The sequence below is a fragment of the Montipora capricornis genome, chromosome 3 (assembly GCF_036669925.1).
Source record: "Montipora capricornis isolate CH-2021 chromosome 3, ASM3666992v2, whole genome shotgun sequence".
In the NCBI taxonomy this organism is placed as follows: Eukaryota; Metazoa; Cnidaria; class Anthozoa; order Scleractinia; family Acroporidae; genus Montipora; species Montipora capricornis.
The window spans coordinates 41,491,204-41,512,418 of record NC_090885.1 but is presented as its reverse complement, the minus strand read 5'-3'; the positions used below and the strand labels follow the sequence as shown (position 1 = coordinate 41,512,418).

Sequence of the window (21,215 nt, the reverse complement as noted above, 5' to 3'; positions counted from 1 at the left end):
TTGCATAGAAATGTAAGCAAATTGTACCGCTACAGTCATCACCTTGCACTCAGTGTGCAATGCTCCAAATGCAGTTTCACGTCATTTATAGGTAAAGACTACAACTTCTACTACCTAACTTTTTTTCTCCTTAAAATATGTTTTCCGTGTACCTATTACGAGTAAATAAAACCATTTAAAATGGGGGGGTCACCGTGATCGTTTCCTCGCAACACGATGATAATGGCTTCAAAATGATCATTTTCCGCGAAAGGACTAGGGTAAGTTCCAAAACAACACCTTCTTAACCGAGAAGCGTTATCATGATTGCACTTTCAAGCTCCTGAACAACAAAAGCGGCCTTTGTTGCCTCTCTTCAGATGGCCGGCATGAAACCCCGCCATCTGCGAAGTAGCAATGTTATGCGCAGTTTGAGATGCGCGGTGCAAAACAAGGGAATCACCTTAACTGCTTTAACTGCTTAAAAGCAGTTGGAAAGGAATAGGCCTTATGCATTATTACGTCATATGCTCAAATTCACCACCAAACCTCGTTTGTGCAAAATTATTCACATCATCTTGACATGCAATACTGTTCGCGCGTGGGTTTTCTATACAGCTTTGCTCCTTTGGGATTTAGCTCAAGCTAAAATTTACAAGTTTGATTTTCGAATTCGAGGCTTGGTGGTGAAATTACCTAGTCAGACGTAATCAAGCATAAGGGCAATTGGAAGCCTGGAAAAAAAAATACACGCGTGTATAGTAAATCGGTCTGTGAAAACGCCGTGACGGAAATATAGGGCTGTTGTTCACTCCTAGTCACGGGCTCCTTCAGCAATGCAAAGGCGAAGCATGAAGCAGTTGTTTAGTTCACCCGCCTTTATTTTTAGGATCATTATGACTTTGGAATGCGTGCTGTGAAGACCGTGATTTCAGCAGCAGGGAATCTGAAGAGAGAAAATCCGGAAATGAGTGAGGTAGGAAGTTAAAGAGGCAGCAGTGTTTTAGCATAGTTAATAGAGGGGACTGGTTTGGAAGCTCGGCAAACATCAAAGGAGCAAACAAAGATGCCAAGGTTAAGGTTGGAAAGTCCAAGACCGTGCACAATCTTTTCTTTTGCGCTCATGGTCAAGGCCAAAAAAGAGAACAAAAACCTACAACAAAGAAAGTTGTCGGGTTTCGTAACCATTCCCGTCCATTAACTATGGTTTTAGTGAATGTTTGAAGCAAATGACACGCCCTCTCACTTGTGAGTATTTTCCTCACATTATGCCTACGTGACTGGCGGTTTCGTTGGGTTTGGAACCTCAAAAAAGGGGAATTGGAGGAAGGGGGTGGAGGGAGCCACGAGGGTAGAAGGGCGGGGAGCTCTATCGCTCCCTTCACAGGGGAATTAATTTTTGTATCACAATGTATTTCATTTCCCTTCTACCTTAGGAACTTATTGTGCTGCGTGCCATTCGGGATGTCAATGTACCGAAATTCCTTCAAGATGACTTGAAGCTGTTCCGTGGAATTGTATCTGATCTATTCCCTCATGTTAAGTAAGTAGCTACTGTGCGTAGCGCAAAACAAAGGGGGAGACTGCAAAAGCGTGCCAATTTCTCATACGGGGTCTATACAGGAGATGCTAGTTTAGAAAAGTTCTTCGTTTCCTTCGTTTTATGGAGAAAGGTCAGGAATCTTGTCTTTTGTTCTTTTTGTTTTGTTTAGTATTGACGCTGACGAACTTCCTTTGCCAATGAAACGATAAATTGTTCTGTGGAAGTGTGTTAAGTTTCCAGAATTGCGTCGAGTGTTTACTTTTGAATTGTGAAATTGTGATCTATGATGGTTCACAATGTCACTTTTCATATCTATAGTAAGAGAGATCGACGCTGTGCGTGTGGAGAAAACCTCAGCCTGAAATTTCCTGATTGAGACAAGTCAATGATACTAATTTGATTTAAGCTAATTTCTTGATAGGTTGCGACAAAGTTATCGAAAAAGTACACTAGATTTTTTGCCATCGGCCGCCGTTCTCCATCTGTTGAAAGGCTAAACATGATCTATTTAACGACACTGTACATGTCTTTTCTTGACAGAGAGCAGCCCATTGATTATGGCGAACTGGAAGAGTCGATACGCAAGACTTGTCTGAAGCTAGGACTGGAAGACGTGAATGGATTTGTTACTAAATGCATTCAGCTTTACGAGACTACAGTAGTGAGACACGGCCTTATGTTAGTAGGACCTACTGGATCAGGAAAGACAAGGGTATGTTGGTGACTCACGCAACTCGTTCCATACGTAGGGGCTAAAATGGTGCAAAAATTTGTATTCTTTGAGATCCAGGGTGTGGTCCAAGATCAAGCAGTTGTAGGTAGAGTGGATAGAGCTGCCTATTGGATGAATCACTCTACCTAGTGAACAAAGAAATTGGTTTTGTAGAGCGCTTATCCCACAGGCCTCCGTTGTTCAAACGATGTAGAGGGCTATCCACTTGATAAATCACTATCCAGCGGATGAGTCCTTAACCTGAAGATCAATTATAAGGAAAATGGACAATTGATATTGCAGAATTATCCTCGTTTTTTAGCAACTGGCATTATAAAAACTTTGCTTTCTTTATTGAAGTTGTTCCATTGTGCTGTTTGATGTTTTTGACACGATGAGACAAAGATGTTTCGGCGCAACCGATAACTGCAATGGTCTAAAACGATCTTAAAAACTCCACTTTCCTGTTTTGCAGTTCAGATACCAGCCAGCCCGTTGACACTTTCTTTTGATCGTTGTCTTCAAATGGTAATGGGAGTTAACCATTCTGTGCTTTCTTTACTCTTTTTGTTTTCCATTTATTTATAGTGTTACGAGGTTTTGAAAAAAGCTCTGACTTCGCTGAAAGGGAAGGACTCGCCGTCAGGATCACCGTATGAAGAGGTTCATACGTTTGTATTGAATCCCAAATCCATTACCATGGGTCAGTTGTATGGGGAGTTTGACTTGCTAACACACGAATGGTGAGTCACAATGTCGATAATTCATACATGTCAGGGGCCATAAATCCCGTATGAGGCCTGAGAGGGGCCATCCGATCAAACCCGCGCGCGAAGACCCAAAACCAAATCTGTTAACACCATACCGATTTTCCTCAAGTATAAAATCGCTAAATCGACAACGCAGTCGGAAATGTGTGTTTAATTTTGAATTCGTGCTATTTTATTATGAATAATAATAGTAATAAATTCATAAAGCAGGATTGTGCTACTGCGTGCGCTCTCTGAAGTTTCCGCCCTACGCTGTTCACTGTAATAGACTCTCGTCTATCATGCCTTACGCTAATGATATTCTTCTTTTTTTCCCAACGAGTTTCATTGATCAAGGAAATTCCACCTTTAAATGGACTTTAAGAAAACCGAATCGAAGGGAAAAAAACTTGATTTTTTACTACGCATGCGCAGACAATATTTTTAAATCCTAGCTTGATTATATGGCGAACACATCGTCAGCAAGCTCAACTTTGAAAAAAGGGGGTTGGAAGGGATATTTTCTCGCATGTAAAACTTTCAAAATTGCCCCTTTTATTTAAAAGTCAAAATCAATGCTCCCATAATCGTAAGAAACACGCGACGAAGCTCTATATATGTGAAGCGCATACGTAAGTAGTGCTGGAAGCGTAGGGTGCTGTTGCGAGTACCTCCATCGTATCGCCCTCGTGGCAGATCTGGAGATATTCGTAACAGCTTTGGTTCGGTACCCACCAACACCAATTTCACCCAAAATTTCTATAACAAGTTACTCCTGATGCTTCGCGCACGGTCGAGTGACACCTGAATAACCTCCATTGGAGTGTTTCGGTTTAAACGTATCCTCGTTTCACTCACCTAGTTTGTAGGATACTGACTTCGTCAGTGACTCGCTTCCAACGGCACTGCCAGTAGCAGTATGCCATCGTTTTGACTTGTTGTCATCAATATGATCAGGCGAAAGACTCCTTATTCTAACGATTGCAAAAAATTCGATAAATAACGTCTTTGAGAGGCATTTACTCTAAAAACTAGCGATAAAGTAGACCGACGTTTCGACCGATCAACGATCATTCTCAAGTTTGATTTCGGGGTTGTTTTGTTAACTACCTGAATACCTTTCATTTATTAGCTCATACTCCGTGCTTTTATTCGAATTTTCATTTTTCTTTATTTTTTTCGTCTGTATGCAAATATCTTACCTTTTACCTCTTATCCTATTGTCTCAAAATTGTAATGCTAAATTCTTATCCCCGAACTTGATCTTGAGAGTGACCGTAGATCGGTCGAAACGTCGTTCTATTTTATCGCTGGTTTTTATAGTTAAAAATTCGAAAGCTTCACAAACTTTTAGGCTGAAAATTTTGCCAAAATTGGAAAAAAACATGTTCGATTTCAGTGGTTTTCCTGTCTGTTAGCTACGGATGTCAAGTAACTCCTCAAGAGAAGAAGACTGGCGAGAACAGAAAGTGAATTTTCATGCTTTTATGAAAACAGTAGCCTCCCGTTGGCTGCTTATCGTTTCACAATGCAATGATAATCTCTCCATTACCCGTCTGAGAAATACGAAGTTAGTCTTCTTTGTTTACGCTTGAGATAAAACAAACGAAAAGTGAACTCGCCAACACGGAATTTGTTTGCATGCATATTTCTTAGGCTAACAACGACGAGAATTGTCCAGTGCAGATAGTAGATAGCAGATAGCTCTTGTAGAAAGTATGAAATCGGTCGGCCGTTTAACCAAATAATTACCCTCGGGTTCGGTGTCAAACATGACTGGTCAAGTAAGCACCTGGGCCTGGTTGTTCGAAAGCCGATTAACTTAATCCAGGGTTAGCGTAAACTTTTGTTTCATGTTTTCAACTCTTTGGTGAAAGTTTCTTTTGCTTATTTCTGTTTTTCAAGGTTGACTTCTTGTAATATAAAGTTTTGCCGAATATCAGCGTTGAACAGCATTTGGGAGTAGAGAAATAAACTCCTTGGTTAATTCTTGAGCTGGGATTAGCGTTAATCGGCTGTTGAATAACCGGACCCAGAGCGATACATGGAAACCTTTTTTGGTGTTCTGTTTTGCCAAGCATGCTTAAAATCCGGTGCCTACAAGTTTGGACTATGGAATATTCGAAAATGATGGTTGCAAAATCAGTGGAGGTAGTAATTGTTGTGATGCCTAAATACCACAACGATCGTTTTTTTGCGATGTAATGTGCACAATGAAAAACTATTCTAAAACAACCGTTTTGTGCAAGATGAAAACAGGGACGTTTTGAAGGGGGCCTAATTGATACTTTTTGATTTCATGTATTAAGGACGGACGGCATACTGTCGTCTATGATCCGTGTTGGAAGTTCCAGCACAACCAGTGACAAGAAATGGTACGTGTTTGATGGACCGGTGGATGCTGTGTGGATTGAGAATATGAACACTGTGTTGGATGACAACAAGAAGCTTTGTCTGACCAGCGGAGAAATTATTAAACTCAGCGAGGTAGGCCTGTGATTAGGAGAATTTGCCAGAGCCAGTTTTATCGAGTTTTTTTAATATGACAAAAGAAAAAAGCCACGGGTTACAGTTTTTGTGTGTAGCCAGATGGACAAATCAGTAGGCACTCCTTCATACTGACTGCTAAAAAATAGGGCCTTGAGATTTCGTTGTTCTGTTTTTGTATCATTAAACATTGCATGTCTGTATCTTTTTCTTTGATTCTTAATTGCATTGGTTTTATACGTTCTACACGTTGACAAAAAAGCGATTAAGTAGCACTTTAAAGGATGTACGTGATCAAGTAATTGAAATTCTAAATGTAAATCGAAATTGACAAATCACAAAGGAAGCAGTCCCTTTTCAGCACAGCTTTTTTGTAAAAAGTGACCAATTAAACAGGTTTTGCTAAAAAAATGAGAGTTAACTGCTATAAATAAATCGAATCCTTGGAAGGCACAATTTCGTGCAAACATAATCATTATTCTGTCTGCTCTCGTACTAGGCAATGACGATGATGTTTGAGGTTCAAGACCTTGCTGTTGCTTCCCCGGCCACTGTCAGCCGTTGTGGTATGGTGTACCTGGAACCAAGTATTTTAGGCCTTCAACCGTTTGTTAACTGTTATCTGAAGACCCTTCCTGACGCCATATTTGATCACAAGGACAAGCTACACTCACTCTTTGATAGGTTCTTAGAGGTAATAATCGTACGACCCTGATGGTGACATGCGATTGGTGGAGTAAAATAGTTGCTACGAGTAAGCAAGCAATCGAGCAAACGAATGGACAATAGAAAACGGATCGATAACCTCAAGAAGATTCATTGCGTCAACAGCCACGTTTTCCCTTTACCTACCCTCTCCTTTCTTTAGCACGCCATGTTATGTCTCATCGTATATCTTTGTTTAAGTAGTAAGTATCATTATTTACCCTCGGATTTGTAGAGTAGCTATAGTAGCTAATATCTCCGAGCATTTAACAGAACAACTTTAAGAATCCCAACTGGCCGGAGGCAAACCAGTTGGCCATTTACAAGTTCAGCCAGGAAATTGAACCAGGGACTACCTGGAACAAACGAGTGGTCGGTACGTGTCTTGAACCCGGGATCTCCGGATCTCAAGGCAAGTGCCCTAACCACTGGGCTGCACTGCCTCTCCGATATTGAGGAGCTTGCGGTAGCTAATAGCATCTTAAGTAAAGGCGTCTTGGGGGCATGGACGGCAATCGGAAGTAGGCGTTTCGTATTCCTGGACACTGGTTTCGCCCGTATGTTTGAGCAAATCATCTAGAAAGGGGCAAAGACAGTTACACAAATGTGGCTTTGTCAAGGCAGCTTAAGAGGGTAATCGCTTTTCTCCCGGTTGCCGTCCGTTCCTTGAAAATTATAATATCAGCTATCTCCAAGCACCTACGCATCTTGGGATAAACGTAAGGTGACCAGTCTTGGTGCTTCTGTTCTGTGCCCCTTACTATTGGCATCCATTGTATGAGCTCTATGGATAGGCACAATTGCGCTCTTTGTTGTTGCATAATTTTGACCTTTGTTGTTCACAAAAAGACTATTTTGTTTCCCCTAACCAAGAAGATTGATTTGTTCAATCTTTTAAAATTACTTTTTTAACTTTTTTAGGATTCTCTCAAGTTCTTAAGAAAAAATACCAAGGAGTTTGTTCCGACTGTGAACAGCAACCTGACTTGCAGTTTGATGCGTATCCTTGATTGCTTCTTTGCTCCTTTTGTTCCAAAAGAGGTGCGTCGCTCGACAATCCTACATATTTTCACGTCTATAAATACAAATGTTTTTCTTATATGTCAATGGACTTGTCAAACTGGGTCTAAACATGAATGAGGTTTCAAAAGTGGTTATTTTACCAATATGGGGCCAGTTGCTCGAAGCCTGCTTAGCGCTATCCGTTGGTTAAGATGTATCAAAGCCTATAGGTTTCCATGGTATTTAACGCTGGTTAGCGCTAACCATGCTTCGAGCAACTCGGGCATGGTCTCTATCTTTCGTAGTATAGTCACTTTGCTACAACCCATTTTATTTGAGACAATTGCTCAAGGAGGACTCTTCCAGTTGGCCCCCGGTGTGCTTTTGGTCTTCACTTCAAGAATTCAAACACCGTAAAAGTGATAAAGGAAAGTTTTGGGCACTCAGCGATGTAGGCCTGAGACTTGTCCCTGAGGGTTCTTTACTTGTGAAACCTTGATTCATTTACTTGAAACCGGTGCCAAGTCTCCCAGCAATGTAGGTGTTTACTTTGGTAGTTGTACCTGATCGATTATGACCTGTTCATTAATATACCGCTAGGCTAGTGCTAGGATTAGCATTGCTAAATTGGGGACAGCTATTCTTAGAGTTATTTTCATAGAGTTATGTCGTAGAGTTAGAGTTAAGTTTCCAAAATCCTGTATTCAAGATTTTGGACGGCCAAAATCCTGAATTCAAGATTTTGGAATTCAAGATTTAGGTCTTCCAAAATCTTGAATTCAGGATTTTGGAAGTCGTTAACTCTAACTCTGAGTCATAACTCTACTGAAATAACTCTATTGATAGTTAACCTCTGCTAAATTAAGTACTAAATAAAACTGAAACTGAAACATCGACATTCTCATGACGGTTTGAAAACTTTTACCGGCATTATGTAAATGAATACAGAGCGATAAGAATGAATCAGAGTGAACTCGCACTGGAATGACAGTCGTCCCGGTATCATTTTACAGCGGTTATCAGTCACACCCGCCCCTCTGCTTCATTTTTTTTATATTTCGAAAGTAAAATTTAGGTGGAAGTCAATCAAATGTTTCCATGACAATAGTCCTGTTCTCTTGGCAGCAGTTGAATTCGTCATGGAAACATTTGATAGACGTCCACCTAAGTTTTACTTTCGAAATATGAAAAAAATGTCGTTGAGGGTCGTGTGTGACTGATAACCGCTGTAAGTCAATAACATCCGCTTTCTTCATACGGGTCGAAAAAACTTCATGTGACGTGGGGCGTTAGACCTATGCCTTAATTTGCTCCCTTTTTTTACCTTATAGGGCGCGACCATTCCTGCTGAGAACATAGCCTTAGTAGAAACTTTGATTGAACCATGGTTTATCTTCGCTCTTATTTGGTCAGTTGGAGGAACTTGTGATGGAGACGGAAGGAAGAAGTTCAGCGAATTTTTGAGAAAAAAGATGGACGACGAGAAGGTGACGATTAAGAGAAGTGGCAGATTAATTTCGCCTAGACACACCAAATACATCTAAGCGAAGTTGAGTTTGATGCACGCCGTTCCCTTCGCAACCTGAGGCCTGTACTTCTAAGCTGCGGTCCGCATTTTTCCACGTCAAATTTAATTGTAAATTTATGTGAAAAGAACATTGTACGGCAACTCAAAGTAGGCACTCAAAAAACGACGTCTTAGTTATCATATTTGCGATATTTTGTCGCAAAACCATTGAAGTTGTCTTGTTTCAGTGTGTTTCTCTCTTTTGGAAGGTTGCTCGATATTGTCGACAACAGGCAAGAAATGAGCTAAAATCAGACCAGAAATGCTCTTAATGAGATGCACGATCTTCAACATCACTCGCGTCGGGGAATACAGACAATAGGGAGTTTAAGCAATGACGACGCCTACGGCAACAAAAACTGCAGTCCAAAATATAACTTAGCGCGATCGCAAATATTTCGCGATTATTCCGTCTTGTTCACCTTGTATAATACAGGCGAACTATCCTGTAAATGAATGGGTACGAACGGTTTTAAAGTCAAAACAGAAAATGACTGTTTCATTGTTATATACTCACGTTGTCGTGAAAACCTAAAATTTGGTGATTTCACGTTGTTGTTTTGTGGAGTACGGCAGAGAAATGCACGGAAATTCGTGTTGCACGTGCAGCACGAGTATTTTTCCTTTTTTAACCAATAATATCCTTGCTTTTTGTCGTTGCCGTAGCCGTAGCCGTCGTCTTTGCTTAACCTACCTAATGTGTCCCCCAAACTCCTGTCCTGAAGTAAAGAGAAACATCTGCACTTACCCTCTTAGTGTAGTAAATGTAAAATAAAAAAGAATGACACATTCAAGGGTTTATTGGTTCACCAGTACTTGTATGATTATTTCTGATCATGTTATTGAGAAAAAGAAAAATCCATTGGCCTGCAAGTGAGGCCTTAGAATCACTTATAGTGGACGTCAATCGTTTTCCTGCGTCTTCTTTATCCTTTTGTTATTTTGCTGGCTCTTTTAATTGTCATTCATTCGATCGTTCACTCAATACCTCTCTTCGGTGTTAATTTTATCCCTTGTCTTTTAATGAATTATTCATTTATGTTCTGCTAGCTAAATGTTTTGATAATTGGTTACAACATTCAGTTCAAAGTTTTTGGAGGTTTGGCTTTTACATTTATATTAGACGAGCATTTTAACACGGCGTTGTGGTGGCCATTAAACAAAGAAATCGCGATCAATCTGTTATTATGCAGACAAAATCTTTCGCTTTGCATTAAGAATTGGGCGTTGAACGTGAGGAAATATTCTATACGTTTTGTTAGAAAAGTAGCTTGCAACGTGGACGCCTTGTACGATCTTGCTGTTGATTTTCGGCCTCTCGATCTTACTTCGTAAACTAAAACGGGGCAGGGAACTTGGACATTAATTTTGATCATTTGTATTGTAGATCAAAATGAAGTTTCCTAATCATGGTCTTGTGTATGATTATTCACTTGACGATGGAGGAGTTAGTCGTAAGCAGGATGATGACGATGAGGAACAAAAAGCAGGGGAGGTAAGGGAAAATAACTCTCTCTTGGAGAGGGAGAGGTAAGGTGGGCTTGAATAACTTTTCGGGGAAGGGGTAAGTTACACTTATTGTAATTGGTTTGAGTTGTCTTTTATTTGACCGACCTTTCGCGATATACGTGTTTACTGAGAATTTAGATGGCTAACTAGTGTTTGAAATGTTGCAGGTGAAATGGGTTAGCTGGATGACGTGTTTACTGTGTGTTATACGTGTTTACTGAGAATTTAGATGGCTAACTAGTGTTTGAAATGTTGCAGGTGAAATGGGTTAGCTGGATGACAGGTGTTGCTATGCCATCTATTCCACCAGAAATGAACTATTCTGATATCATTATACCCACACTGGACTTGGTCAGAGGATCCTTTGTGTTGGAAATGCTTCTTACCAACAACAAGAAGGTATGCCGCACTCACGGAAATCTTTTGTTGAACGAATACTTTGACAGGGACAATTTATCGGAGAACCTGTCTGTGGAAATAGAGTACCTTCCATTCTGCTCAGCCTCTATTTTCAAATAAGGGACAATTCTTACCTTTCTTCTCCAGGTACTGTGTGTCGGCCCGACAGGATCAGGAAAAACACTTTGTGTGGCAAACAAGCTGCTTAACTTCATGCCGAAAGAGTTCCTTTCTCATTTCCTGAATTTCTCTGCCCGAACCTCGGCGAATCAAACGCAAGATATTATTGATAGCAAGCTCGATAAAAGGTAACAGTGACATAAATGTCTACTTACGTATCCACCTACTTATCTGTCATATCATATCTGAACTACGTATTAATTTATGTGCTCATCGTCATCATCATCACCATATTTTAGGCAGTGAATATTTTAACAAGGATCTCATTTGTGATCATTGTAGAAGTAATTCTCGAATCAAGATCATCAAGATCATAAGCAAAAACAACAACAACAAAAAAGAGCTATACTGCAAAATCTCGTTGATTATGACGAAGCTGCTTTTTTATCTTGGTCCATTCTTTACAAGCAAATTCAGTTGGCTACTTTAATCGCTGAAATTAATAACCTAACAGCAGCCTTAGTTTAGCAATTCAATAGACGTTTGTCGCACTTGTGAACGAGTTCCACCGTTTCCTGTATCTCTTCAAATTTTGTATGACCTCGCGATCGCGTGACATTTCAACTCGTGTCTTTCATGTCCACTTTCAACAATCGCACTCTACGTAAAGATAAATAATAGTTTCGTTGTTGTATCAGTTGTTGTTTTGCTTTGTTTTGTTTTCTTTAGACGGAAAGGTGTGTTTGGGCCTCCGTTGGGAAAATACTTTGTATTCTTTGTTGATGACCTCAACATGCCTGCTTTGGAAGTGTACGGTGCTCAGCCGCCGATAGAAATCCTACGTCAGTATTGTGACCACAAGGGATGGTACGACAGAAAAGCTATTGGTATGTTATACAAGCATACAGTCCCCAGTCATTTCGATCAGTGTTGATTTGATTTACTTGACGATAACTTCCTCTGTAAAGGTCGGCGGTGGATGCGTTCTTTCGGAAATATTCTTGGCAGAACAAACAAAAAAATGTTATCCCGTTCATACCAAAAGTGGAATCAGAATCTTCCTTGTTTTATATTCGTGCAAAGATCGAAACTACGCCCTGTGGTCCTGTTAGGGGCACCGGTAAGGTTTGCCCGTCCACTAAAAACAACATTTTCAAGTTTCAGCAGGTTCCTTGTACTCTCTTACATGATGAATTCATTTCAAACACCAATCACGCACCGATAGGCCACTTTCGAAAATACCATAATACTCTTTGTCCCTTCAATGTTTGCATAAGCATTGTTTCCACTTACTCTTGGGACTTACAATGGTCCCAAGAGAAAACAAAAACAATGCCTAGGCAAAATTTGTAGGGACAAACAAAGTGTACATGTATCATGGTATTTTCAAAAGTGGCCCATATGAAATGGACTCACTTCATCTTCAAATGGACAACTGGTGTGTTTGGTTTGCTCTGTCATAGTCTTAGTTACCCATTTTACTGACTTCCTTTCTTTTTTTTTTTTCACATGCAAGGAACCTTCCGTGAGCTGGTAGATATCAACTTTGTTTCGGCAATGGGCCCCCCAGGGGGTGGTAGAAACCCCGTCACCCCCCGGTTCCTAAGACATTTTAACCACCTTTCATTTACTGAGTTGGAGGATGAGAGTAAACACCGCATTTTTGCTACTATTCTACGGTCGTGGATAGGTATGGCATTTTATATTACGTCAAAACTATCTCTCCCCCTCTCTCTCTCATTCGGTAATGCAACCACTTTCAAATATATTTTAGGTGATTCCAGAAGAGATTTCTGTGTTGAGTTCAGTTCGTCCATTTGAAATCAGTGACTTAACAGTTGGGTCTTTCATGGCAATTTCATCACCTTCTTTCTTTAAAACCTCTGCTTAGACACTTCTTGCCATCCACGTGTACCAGGTGAACAGTCGCAGAACTCATAAAGTCAACATTTTTTTCGTCAAGCAAGAATAGCCCCTCATAGTATAATTTGTCAGGTTTTCTCAACTTAGATAGTTCTTGTTTATTGAGAGTCAGGCAGCTTTTTACTAATAATCATTGACTTTCTTTTACAGAAAGAAACAAGTCTTTAGCAGGTTAGAATAGTTTTAAAGGAAGAATACCGCTAATAATGCAGGTGTAGGTCGCAATATCTCTATTGGTACTCATAGAATTAGCTAACATTTCAGACAGACGAGGACTTTGCTAGATCAGTCAGTTATTCCTCTACACACACATGGTTGGCATCTTGCTTGCATGGTATCTGAGCAGAAAAAAGTTTATAATTTTTGTACAGGTTCTTCGTATTTATCAATAGTCGTGTTTGTTATAGTTAAAATAAAACTTGTAATATTTCAAAATTCTGTAGCGAAAGATACACATCACCCGTGTGACGCATTTTCCTTTTGGTTTTCTTTTTTAAGCTTCTTACGTTGGTGATGATAAAGAAACACTATGTGACAGTATGGTTCAGAATACTATTGCTGTCTACAACACTGTTATAACTCAGGTAACCGGAGCGAAACGCCGTTTACACTTTGAAACTGGAACTAACCGCATTGTGCGCTGCAGGAGTGTTATTCTATTCTAAGAGCCTGAGACTGGGTTTTTCTCTTTGAAAACCCACCTGCAACGTGTTATTGTTTTCAAATACCAGTCAGAATTAAAGAAAGGGTTTCAGTCAGAGTTAGAAAATGTCTACTGCCGTTTACTTTGGATTCTCCCTCAGGTTTCTCATATGATCCTCCACTCCATGAAATTTTATAGAACTTTGATCGAGGGAAGCCCTTCCTTAGTTACAAGCAGCTTAAGCACAGTAAAATCAATTTTACTGTTTGGGGTTTCCTATCGGGACGTTAACAACTAAGTTTACGCCAGGGCAACTGAATCTTTTCGATCAAAGATAATTCGGTAGTATTTGTTCTATTTCTGTTGTCACTTGGAAGGTAGAGTTTTGTTGAAGTGGCTGTTTTTAAACCAATCTTACGTGGTGTCTTATGTTTCGTTTCAGCTGCTTCCAACACCAGCTAAAAGTCACTACACATTCAATCTGCGTGACTTGTCCAAAGTTTTCCAAGGAATTCTCATGGCTGAGTCACAGAAACTCGGTGACAAGAATGATGTCTTACGTTTGTGGTATCATGAAAATTGCCGAGTTTTCCAGGATCGGCTGGTCAATGACGAGGACAGAAAATGGTTCGCGGATTTGATCAGGGACAAGATGGCGTCTGGATTTGAGACTTCCATGGCTGATGTAGTGAAAGACTCCACTATGATTTACGGCGACTTTATGGTGCCAAGCGCTGAGAATAAGGTGTATGGTGAAGTAGCTGACTTTAACAAGGTGTGGAAAGACTTTAACATAACATGTGACTCCTGAGCTAGAAGTCGTAAGAATTCGCAAAGTCTACCCTTGTTGTAATCTTTAATTTGTCAGTCAGCGGCTGTCAACCGGTTTATACGCTGTTTTCTCGCCATTTTCGATGCGCCAACAGGACGTGTATTCTTGTTACTTGCTCATGTTCATTGCTGTGAATATCCACTGATTGCATTCGTCTGACCTTGTAGCCCAGTCAGTAGAGCAACGGTGATCTAACCCGGAGGTTTTGGATTAAATTCCTACCTTGGTCAGAGTGTTTCACTGTCCTTGCGTGGGCCCATTTCCATTACGAGGACGAACTCTTCGATGGATTACATGGGAATATACAGCACTTGAAATTGCTACACGGCCAACATTTGAATAAACATTACCCCATCGTTTACCGATGAGGAGGAGGCAGTGTGGCCCAGTGGTTAGGGCGCTTGCCTTGAGATCCGGAGATCCCGGGTTCAAGACCCGCTCTGACCACTTGTTGAATTTCTTGTTAGTCCCTGCTTCAACGTCTCAGCTGCACTTGTAAATAGCCAACTGGTTTGCCTCCGGCCAGTTGGGATTCTTAGCAGTTGTTGTTCTGTTCTGTCGTTTCGGTGTGTTTCATTGGCCCTGAAAAACCCCAATGGGGATCGGTCAATTATGTATGTATGTATGTATGTGTACCGGATACAATAGAGTAACCAATGTTTGTAAGGCATTGTGAGACCCAAAACCGGCGATTCTCTACTTGCACAAATCCCATAATACCCACCTCTCGTTGTTTTGCAATTTCTCCTGGGACTTGCCAATGAAAATTTTTGGGGGGTAAACGAGGTGTATTATGGGATTTGTTCAAGTAGAGAATTAAAGCATTCATTCACAGTTAATATATGCGCGCTTCATTTGACAGATGGTGAAGATCCTGGAAGAGTATCTTGATGATTACAATCAGATCAACACAGCACAGATGAAGCTTGTTCTGTTTGGCGATGCCGTACGCCACGTGTCACGTATCAGTCGTGTAATTCGTCAACCGCTCGGTAACGCTCTGTTGCTAGGCGTGGGTGGGAGTGGACGCCAGAGTCTTACAAGACTGGCAGCACACATGTGAGTTTGTTGTTTTGTCAAATCACTCAACGATTGGTTTATATCATAGGGTGCGTATTTAGAGTTGTGTTTCACAATCCGAGGAAGTTTGTGCCCGGGAGAAGCGTAGAAATTGCTTCAGGCACAGTCAAGAGCAAAATTAGCTTCTTGACCTTTTGGTGGTGCCCAAGTTCATTTTGCCTACCCGGGTAGGCTATTTCATCCCACAGGATTACGTCCGTTTTGCCCGTTCACGGGTCCAGTCCGTGCAAATAATAATAGATCTCATGAATGATGACTACTCTTGTTTCAGGGCGGAGTATGAATGCTTCCAAATTGAGCTGGCCAAGAACTATGGTGTACCAGAATGGCGAGAAGATCTAAAGAAAGTACTGCTGAAATCAGGAGTGGAGAACAAGTCCATGGTGTTCCTTTTCAGCGATACACAGGTAATTTTGAGACGGGTTTACGCAGGGAAACAAGGCGACAAATGTTTGCGAAAGTTATGGAACGCCACATCTGGAATGTGTTTACAATGGCCGGCTCTTTGGATGGCAAAACAAAGAAGGGCGCCATGATATGAAAGTCAGTTTTGTTCCTTTTTTAGTAAGCTAATAATGGTAATTAAGTAATAATTAATAAATAATAATGATGATATTAATATTGTACTCATATATAGCCGCGTACTAGTGCTCTACTAGTTGGGGAGACGGTAAATCAAATCAGAATTACCGGAGTACCTCAATGGAGAAATAATCTATCACAGACAGCACGAATAACCAACAATTTATACCCACATATGAATCAGTGTCCCAGATCGAACCCTCGAAACATTAGTTGAGAGCGGGTACTCTCTTCTCTACGCCAACCCCCTCACAAGAACAAACCTTCCCTATACTGTAAACTGAGCGGGGTATTGTGTTTTGGGTAAAAACATGAACAAATTCTTACTTTACACTGACATGACGTCTCAAGAATTCAAGATCAAGTTCCCAAGAATCTTCTCAGTTTTTTCGATGCTATGCGTTATTTATTATTATTATTTTTTCAAATCACAGATTAAGAGTGAGAGTTTCTTGGAAGATCTCAATAACATTCTGAATGCTGGTGATGTTCCAAATATCTTCGCTCAAGATGAATTGGACACCATCTTCACAGCTATGAAGCCCGTTGTTCTTGATCAGGGACTACAACCAACCAAGGCTAACTTATATTCAGCTTTTACTAAACGCGTTAGAGCCAATACCCACTCTGTTGTTTGTATGAGGTACGTGTTTCGTTAATTTGTTTTTGCTCAAAACATGCATTAAGTTATTCTGGTTTCGCGGCTATCAAAATCGGTTTGTTCAAGGTATCTTCACTGAACAAGGCTTTACTGCTGATATTATTTTTAACCAAATCTACCTGACCAGATTTGTACCCTCCTGAAGCCTGTGATGTTAATCCCTTGCCTTTGAACGAACCCTTAATAGGCCATTTCCGAATTCATGTCTGCCACCTCTTCAAGGCGAGTCTAAGTGCGACGTTTTTGTTATGAAAATTAGTTTTCTTTCATATGTAAGGTAGAACTAATTACCATCACAACAACTTTGAAGAGAAGGCAGACATGAACTCGGAAATGGCCTATTTTAGAGATTTCAACTGTTTTGCAGAATGTTTTCTTGGCTCATTGTTAGTGGATGCGTATCGCCCTTCGATATTTTGTCTCGAAAAAGCTGTACCTCCTTTGTCTGGCTAGTTACTTCATCCTTTCCTAAAACTCTAATGTATGGATTAATTCTCTTTACAGTCCAATTGGTGAGATATTTCGGGCGCGTCTCCGCCAGTTTCCATCTCTGGTGAATTGTTGTACCATTGATTGGTTCTCCGCTTGGCCTGAAGAAGCCCTTCGTTCTGTAGCATCCACTTTTCTTGGAGAAATCCCTGAACTGGAAGACTCGTCTGCTATGGAAGGACTGGTATATGTTGCAGCGATAGATTAAAAGCACGTAAAGAAAAGACGACCTATTAAAAGAATATAGCTCTACCGATTAATTTTGAGGCTACCAACGATCCTAGCCAAATACAGTTGGATCCCGTATACGAGCCATTTATGACATAAAAGGAACAGTTTACTTTTTTGACAATTTTATTGCGTGTCATGTACTCTCTTGGTAGCGCTTCGAGCCATTCGTTTCCCCACAGTATATACTATTACCTGGAACGGATCTTTCTGTTTTGAATACCTTTATAAGACCTAAGAGTTTCGACGGAGCTAGCACCCCTGGGGTTGCTGGAGCGGCTGTAGAGCCTACGACAAGATAATATTTTTTCCTTGTTCTTCGTTTTTAGGATTTTGTATGATTGAATAGAGTCTGAGACAAGCCGTCCTCACTTAATTAAAGGATATACATACATATGTACATATATGTAGTGGCATAATTCTTTTTTATATTTTTCTCAGGTTAGTATTTGTGGCGAGATTCATCAGTCTGTTGCACAGAAATCCAAGCAATACCTGGCTGAGTTGTCTCGTCACAACTATGTCACTCCCACCAGGTACAAGAAAAAAACTTGTAATATATACTTTCCACGCCATTGGGCTTGCGAGAGGGGTACATTTTTTCCGCAGAAGCGATGCAAGCAGGGTCGGTTTTATTTGAACTATTTTCATTGTCCTTATTCCAGTTTAACAAGATGGGGTCATTTGGAATAATCCGAGGTTTTCAAAAACCAAGGCTTTTAGAGCACTCAGTAGTTTTTGCACAGGTAGTCAGACACAAGCACACGTAGAACTGGAACTGCAACTTGCGTTTATGTCTTCTGGAACTTGGGATTATGTCTTCTTGGAGCTTGCGATTATGTCCTCTAGATGTTGCAACAAAGACAATGTAAATATAACGTAGTTACCTTCTGGCCACGCCCCGCGATCGTTCCAACCGAACGCTAAAGCAATATATTCCAAGCAAACCGTATTCTCTATCATTATTATCTCTTCATTTATCATATTCATTATACCGTATTCTCTTCATTCTCTGTATTAATTCTGCGACCGCGCCGGGAGCTGATTACAAAAAATTATTTTTCAGTTTGTACATGCAGAATAAGAATGAATCCGTTCAAAAGAAGACAAACACCAAATACTTTACATTCCTATTGATTTCTGGGATAAATTCCCAAAGCTTGTGCCGCAAGTTTAACCCAACATTTACTCTCAGCTTAATGTTTTCTCTATAGCTACTTAGAGCTACTGGGCACTTTTCGAAAGTTGGTTGGTTTAAAGAAGTCAGAGCTTTCAACGGCCAGAAACAGGACAAAATTGGGCTTAGACAAGGTAAAAGCCTTCTAATAAGTTATTCCTTTTCAGTATTTTAGTCGTTATACCCAGTTATTTTCTGTGGATTCAAAAGAAAACGTTTGCTGTAATAAGATGAACAATGATGCTTTTTTATTGTTTCAAAGGTGTTTTGAAACGGGGAAACAGAGGCAAGTCTGATTAAAGGCCGATCGAACTTTCTTAATCCCGCAAGTTACAATTGTAGATTATTCGCCGCGTTATTCTTTCTGTACAAGCAGAAAAATTACCAGAAAGGCAATCCTTTCAGACCAGTTGCTTATCAAACTAACTCTGTACGCTCTCTGTGCCTCTATTCCACAGTTGCTGAGCACAGCAGATGAAGTGGAAAAGTTGCAGGAAGAACTTGAGACCATGCAGCCTTTGTTAGCCCAGGCAGCAGAAGAAACTGTAGAGACTATGGAGAAAATTAAAGTAGACTCGGTAAGGACGCATCTTCTTTGTCTATCTTATTCGTTATGTTGGCTTAGTTCATTCCCACTATGCAGTTAGTGATATTACGTTTGAAAAAGTGAGTCACCGAAGTTGGGCGGAGTGGTACGAGCGCGTGCCTTCCCATTTTCTGTTAGAGTTTGCGCAATGACTGAGTTGAGTTTTTTGGATCTGTACTTCGCTCCGAGAGGTTTTTCTCCTGGAACCGGTTCTTTCCTATTCACAAAAACCAATATACAATTCAAGCAGATGGATTTGGTTTGATAGATCTCTGTCTCCTTCCGGAAGGTCAGTGTCTATGAAGAAACTTATTACAAGGAATCGTTTAAATAAACAAAGATTTGTCTTTCAGGGAAAGGCCAGCATATATTGTTTTTTTTTGACAGATTGCACGAATCGATATCTCAATTGCTCATGGTTTTACTCATGACAAACATATTTTCCGATTTGGGGTTTATGCGGAAGCAAAGCGTTCATTTGACCCACGACCGAACTTGAGAACGGGAAAGGCACGAGCCCTCTCCTCCTGACTTGAGTTCCCAAACTGCTTTGGAATACCGAAATTCGATAACGCTGTGCCTTCTTTTGATCTACCTTGAGACAAATAACTGATGATTTGCTACCCTTAGTAACTTGTGCGGCCCCTCTAGGACAAAAAGCAAATATGTCTAAGAAATCATTATTTATTAGCGTAGGGAGACATTACGTCGTCAGTACACGCGTTGGGAATCAAAGTGGCCTGAGCTGTTCTACTGAAGTCACTATCCAGCTTATTGACTCATTCCCTGGATAAATCTATCCAGGCTTCGTGTAACAAGGACCCATATCAACCCATCTGATACCAAATTTTAGTGCTTCACTTCCCACCCTTAGTAGAGATATTGATGACCTGTTTATTAGGTTGTTGCCAATGAGACAAAAGTAGTTGTGCAGCGAGAGGAGGAAGAAGCTGCAAAGAAGGCGGCAGAGACACAGGCGATAGCTGACGACGCGCAGAGGGACTTAGACGAAGCTCTTCCAGCACTGGTGCGTAACTTGGTGTACCTTTTTCTCTTTCCGGTGCACTTGTTGAAAAATTGCGCGACTTGAAAATAGTGGATACTGGATCGATTATATCGGCACCCTATGTAGGAGCTTGAAAACCAAGAAAAGCTATTACCAAGAATATTCAAAGGCATTAATTCTTATTCGCTATTTATTGTTTCCTTCCCTTATCAACTTATTTCGACATCCTCTGTGTCTCCTTTAACCCAAGGAAAATACTATTTGATTTATGGTGACTTCATATCAATGACCCAGGAAGACCAATGATTGAATTAAGGGCCCACTGATTTGTTTTTGGGGTGCGTTGCTGAGGATGGAATGGTTAAGTAATTTGAGAGAATTTGGCATTATTTTGGTCAGTTTCCAACTTTTGCAAACCAATGACCCTAAATATAACGTCATGATGCCACGCGCCATGGTCACGTGACCAATAAAAGGAAACTCTAAATTTGTCTACGTGCTACACAATTTGGGTATTTAATCAGTGGTTTGATAATTTGTATTCGTCTTTGCATCCAGCCAAGTATGGTTTTCTTTTTATTTTAAAAAATGTTCTTTTAAGAGATAAACGATACTGAAATATCCATCACATTTTCAAAAAAGATGATTTGAAAAATCAATGCTTAACTATATTCTGTATTTGGCGGTAAAACGGCCATATGAAAGAAAATTAATTCAATTTAAAGACCGCCGTAAATTTGGCTTTTTTTCAAACCGGAAGTCAGTTCGTTTACGCATGCGCAGGTGATTTGTGAGCGAGGGCGAGGAAGAACCTTCGATGCAAACAACGCGTAGACAACTGGCTCGCTTGATCATAAGAAATCAAAATTGGCGCTGCGCTTGTCGCTCCATATTGACAGTCTCTGATAGGATCTTATGACGCCAGTTGTGGAGGTCAAGGGAAACGGACATAAAACAATTTTTGCTTTCCCTACTCTCTCTGTCTCTTGCTCGTTTTTAGATTTTAGAGTTTACTTGAACGTTATGACGTTTCAATTTGTCAACAGGAAGCTGCGTTAGCGAGCCTCAAATCCCTGAACAAGACGGATGTTGTCGAGGTAAAGGAAGGATGTGAATCACTTTATACCTTGAGGTCTTGTTATAATCTCCCACGTTTTGTTAAGGAAACAGAATACCGGTAGTTACAATGCGTTTTGCCAGCACAGACCTACCAGACTCATTTAGCGGAAGACACGA

At 40.5% G+C, this 21,215-nt stretch overlaps 1 protein-coding gene across 1 annotated transcript in view; it reads left to right on the top strand.

The window, feature by feature from the left end:
- LOC138043159 (dynein axonemal heavy chain 1-like) overlaps positions 1–21,215 on the top strand; it is a 104,184-nt gene that overhangs the window by 33,131 nt on the left and 49,838 nt on the right. The window contains exons 28-51 of the mRNA XM_068889298.1: positions 869–955; positions 1,416–1,522; positions 2,063–2,234; positions 2,823–2,977; positions 5,293–5,470; positions 5,970–6,164; positions 7,097–7,216; positions 8,509–8,664; positions 10,132–10,239; positions 10,512–10,652; positions 10,800–10,960; positions 11,502–11,659; positions 12,289–12,462; positions 13,194–13,279; positions 13,781–14,113; positions 15,033–15,229; positions 15,522–15,657; positions 16,267–16,475; positions 16,998–17,166; positions 17,652–17,746; positions 18,425–18,521; positions 18,846–18,965; positions 19,875–20,000; positions 21,026–21,076. Coding sequence (XP_068745399.1) covers positions 869–955; positions 1,416–1,522; positions 2,063–2,234; positions 2,823–2,977; positions 5,293–5,470; positions 5,970–6,164; positions 7,097–7,216; positions 8,509–8,664; positions 10,132–10,239; positions 10,512–10,652; positions 10,800–10,960; positions 11,502–11,659; positions 12,289–12,462; positions 13,194–13,279; positions 13,781–14,113; positions 15,033–15,229; positions 15,522–15,657; positions 16,267–16,475; positions 16,998–17,166; positions 17,652–17,746; positions 18,425–18,521; positions 18,846–18,965; positions 19,875–20,000; positions 21,026–21,076 — 3,531 coding nt within the window. The remainder of the gene's footprint in view (positions 1–868; positions 956–1,415; positions 1,523–2,062; positions 2,235–2,822; positions 2,978–5,292; positions 5,471–5,969; positions 6,165–7,096; positions 7,217–8,508; positions 8,665–10,131; positions 10,240–10,511; positions 10,653–10,799; positions 10,961–11,501; positions 11,660–12,288; positions 12,463–13,193; positions 13,280–13,780; positions 14,114–15,032; positions 15,230–15,521; positions 15,658–16,266; positions 16,476–16,997; positions 17,167–17,651; positions 17,747–18,424; positions 18,522–18,845; positions 18,966–19,874; positions 20,001–21,025; positions 21,077–21,215) is intronic.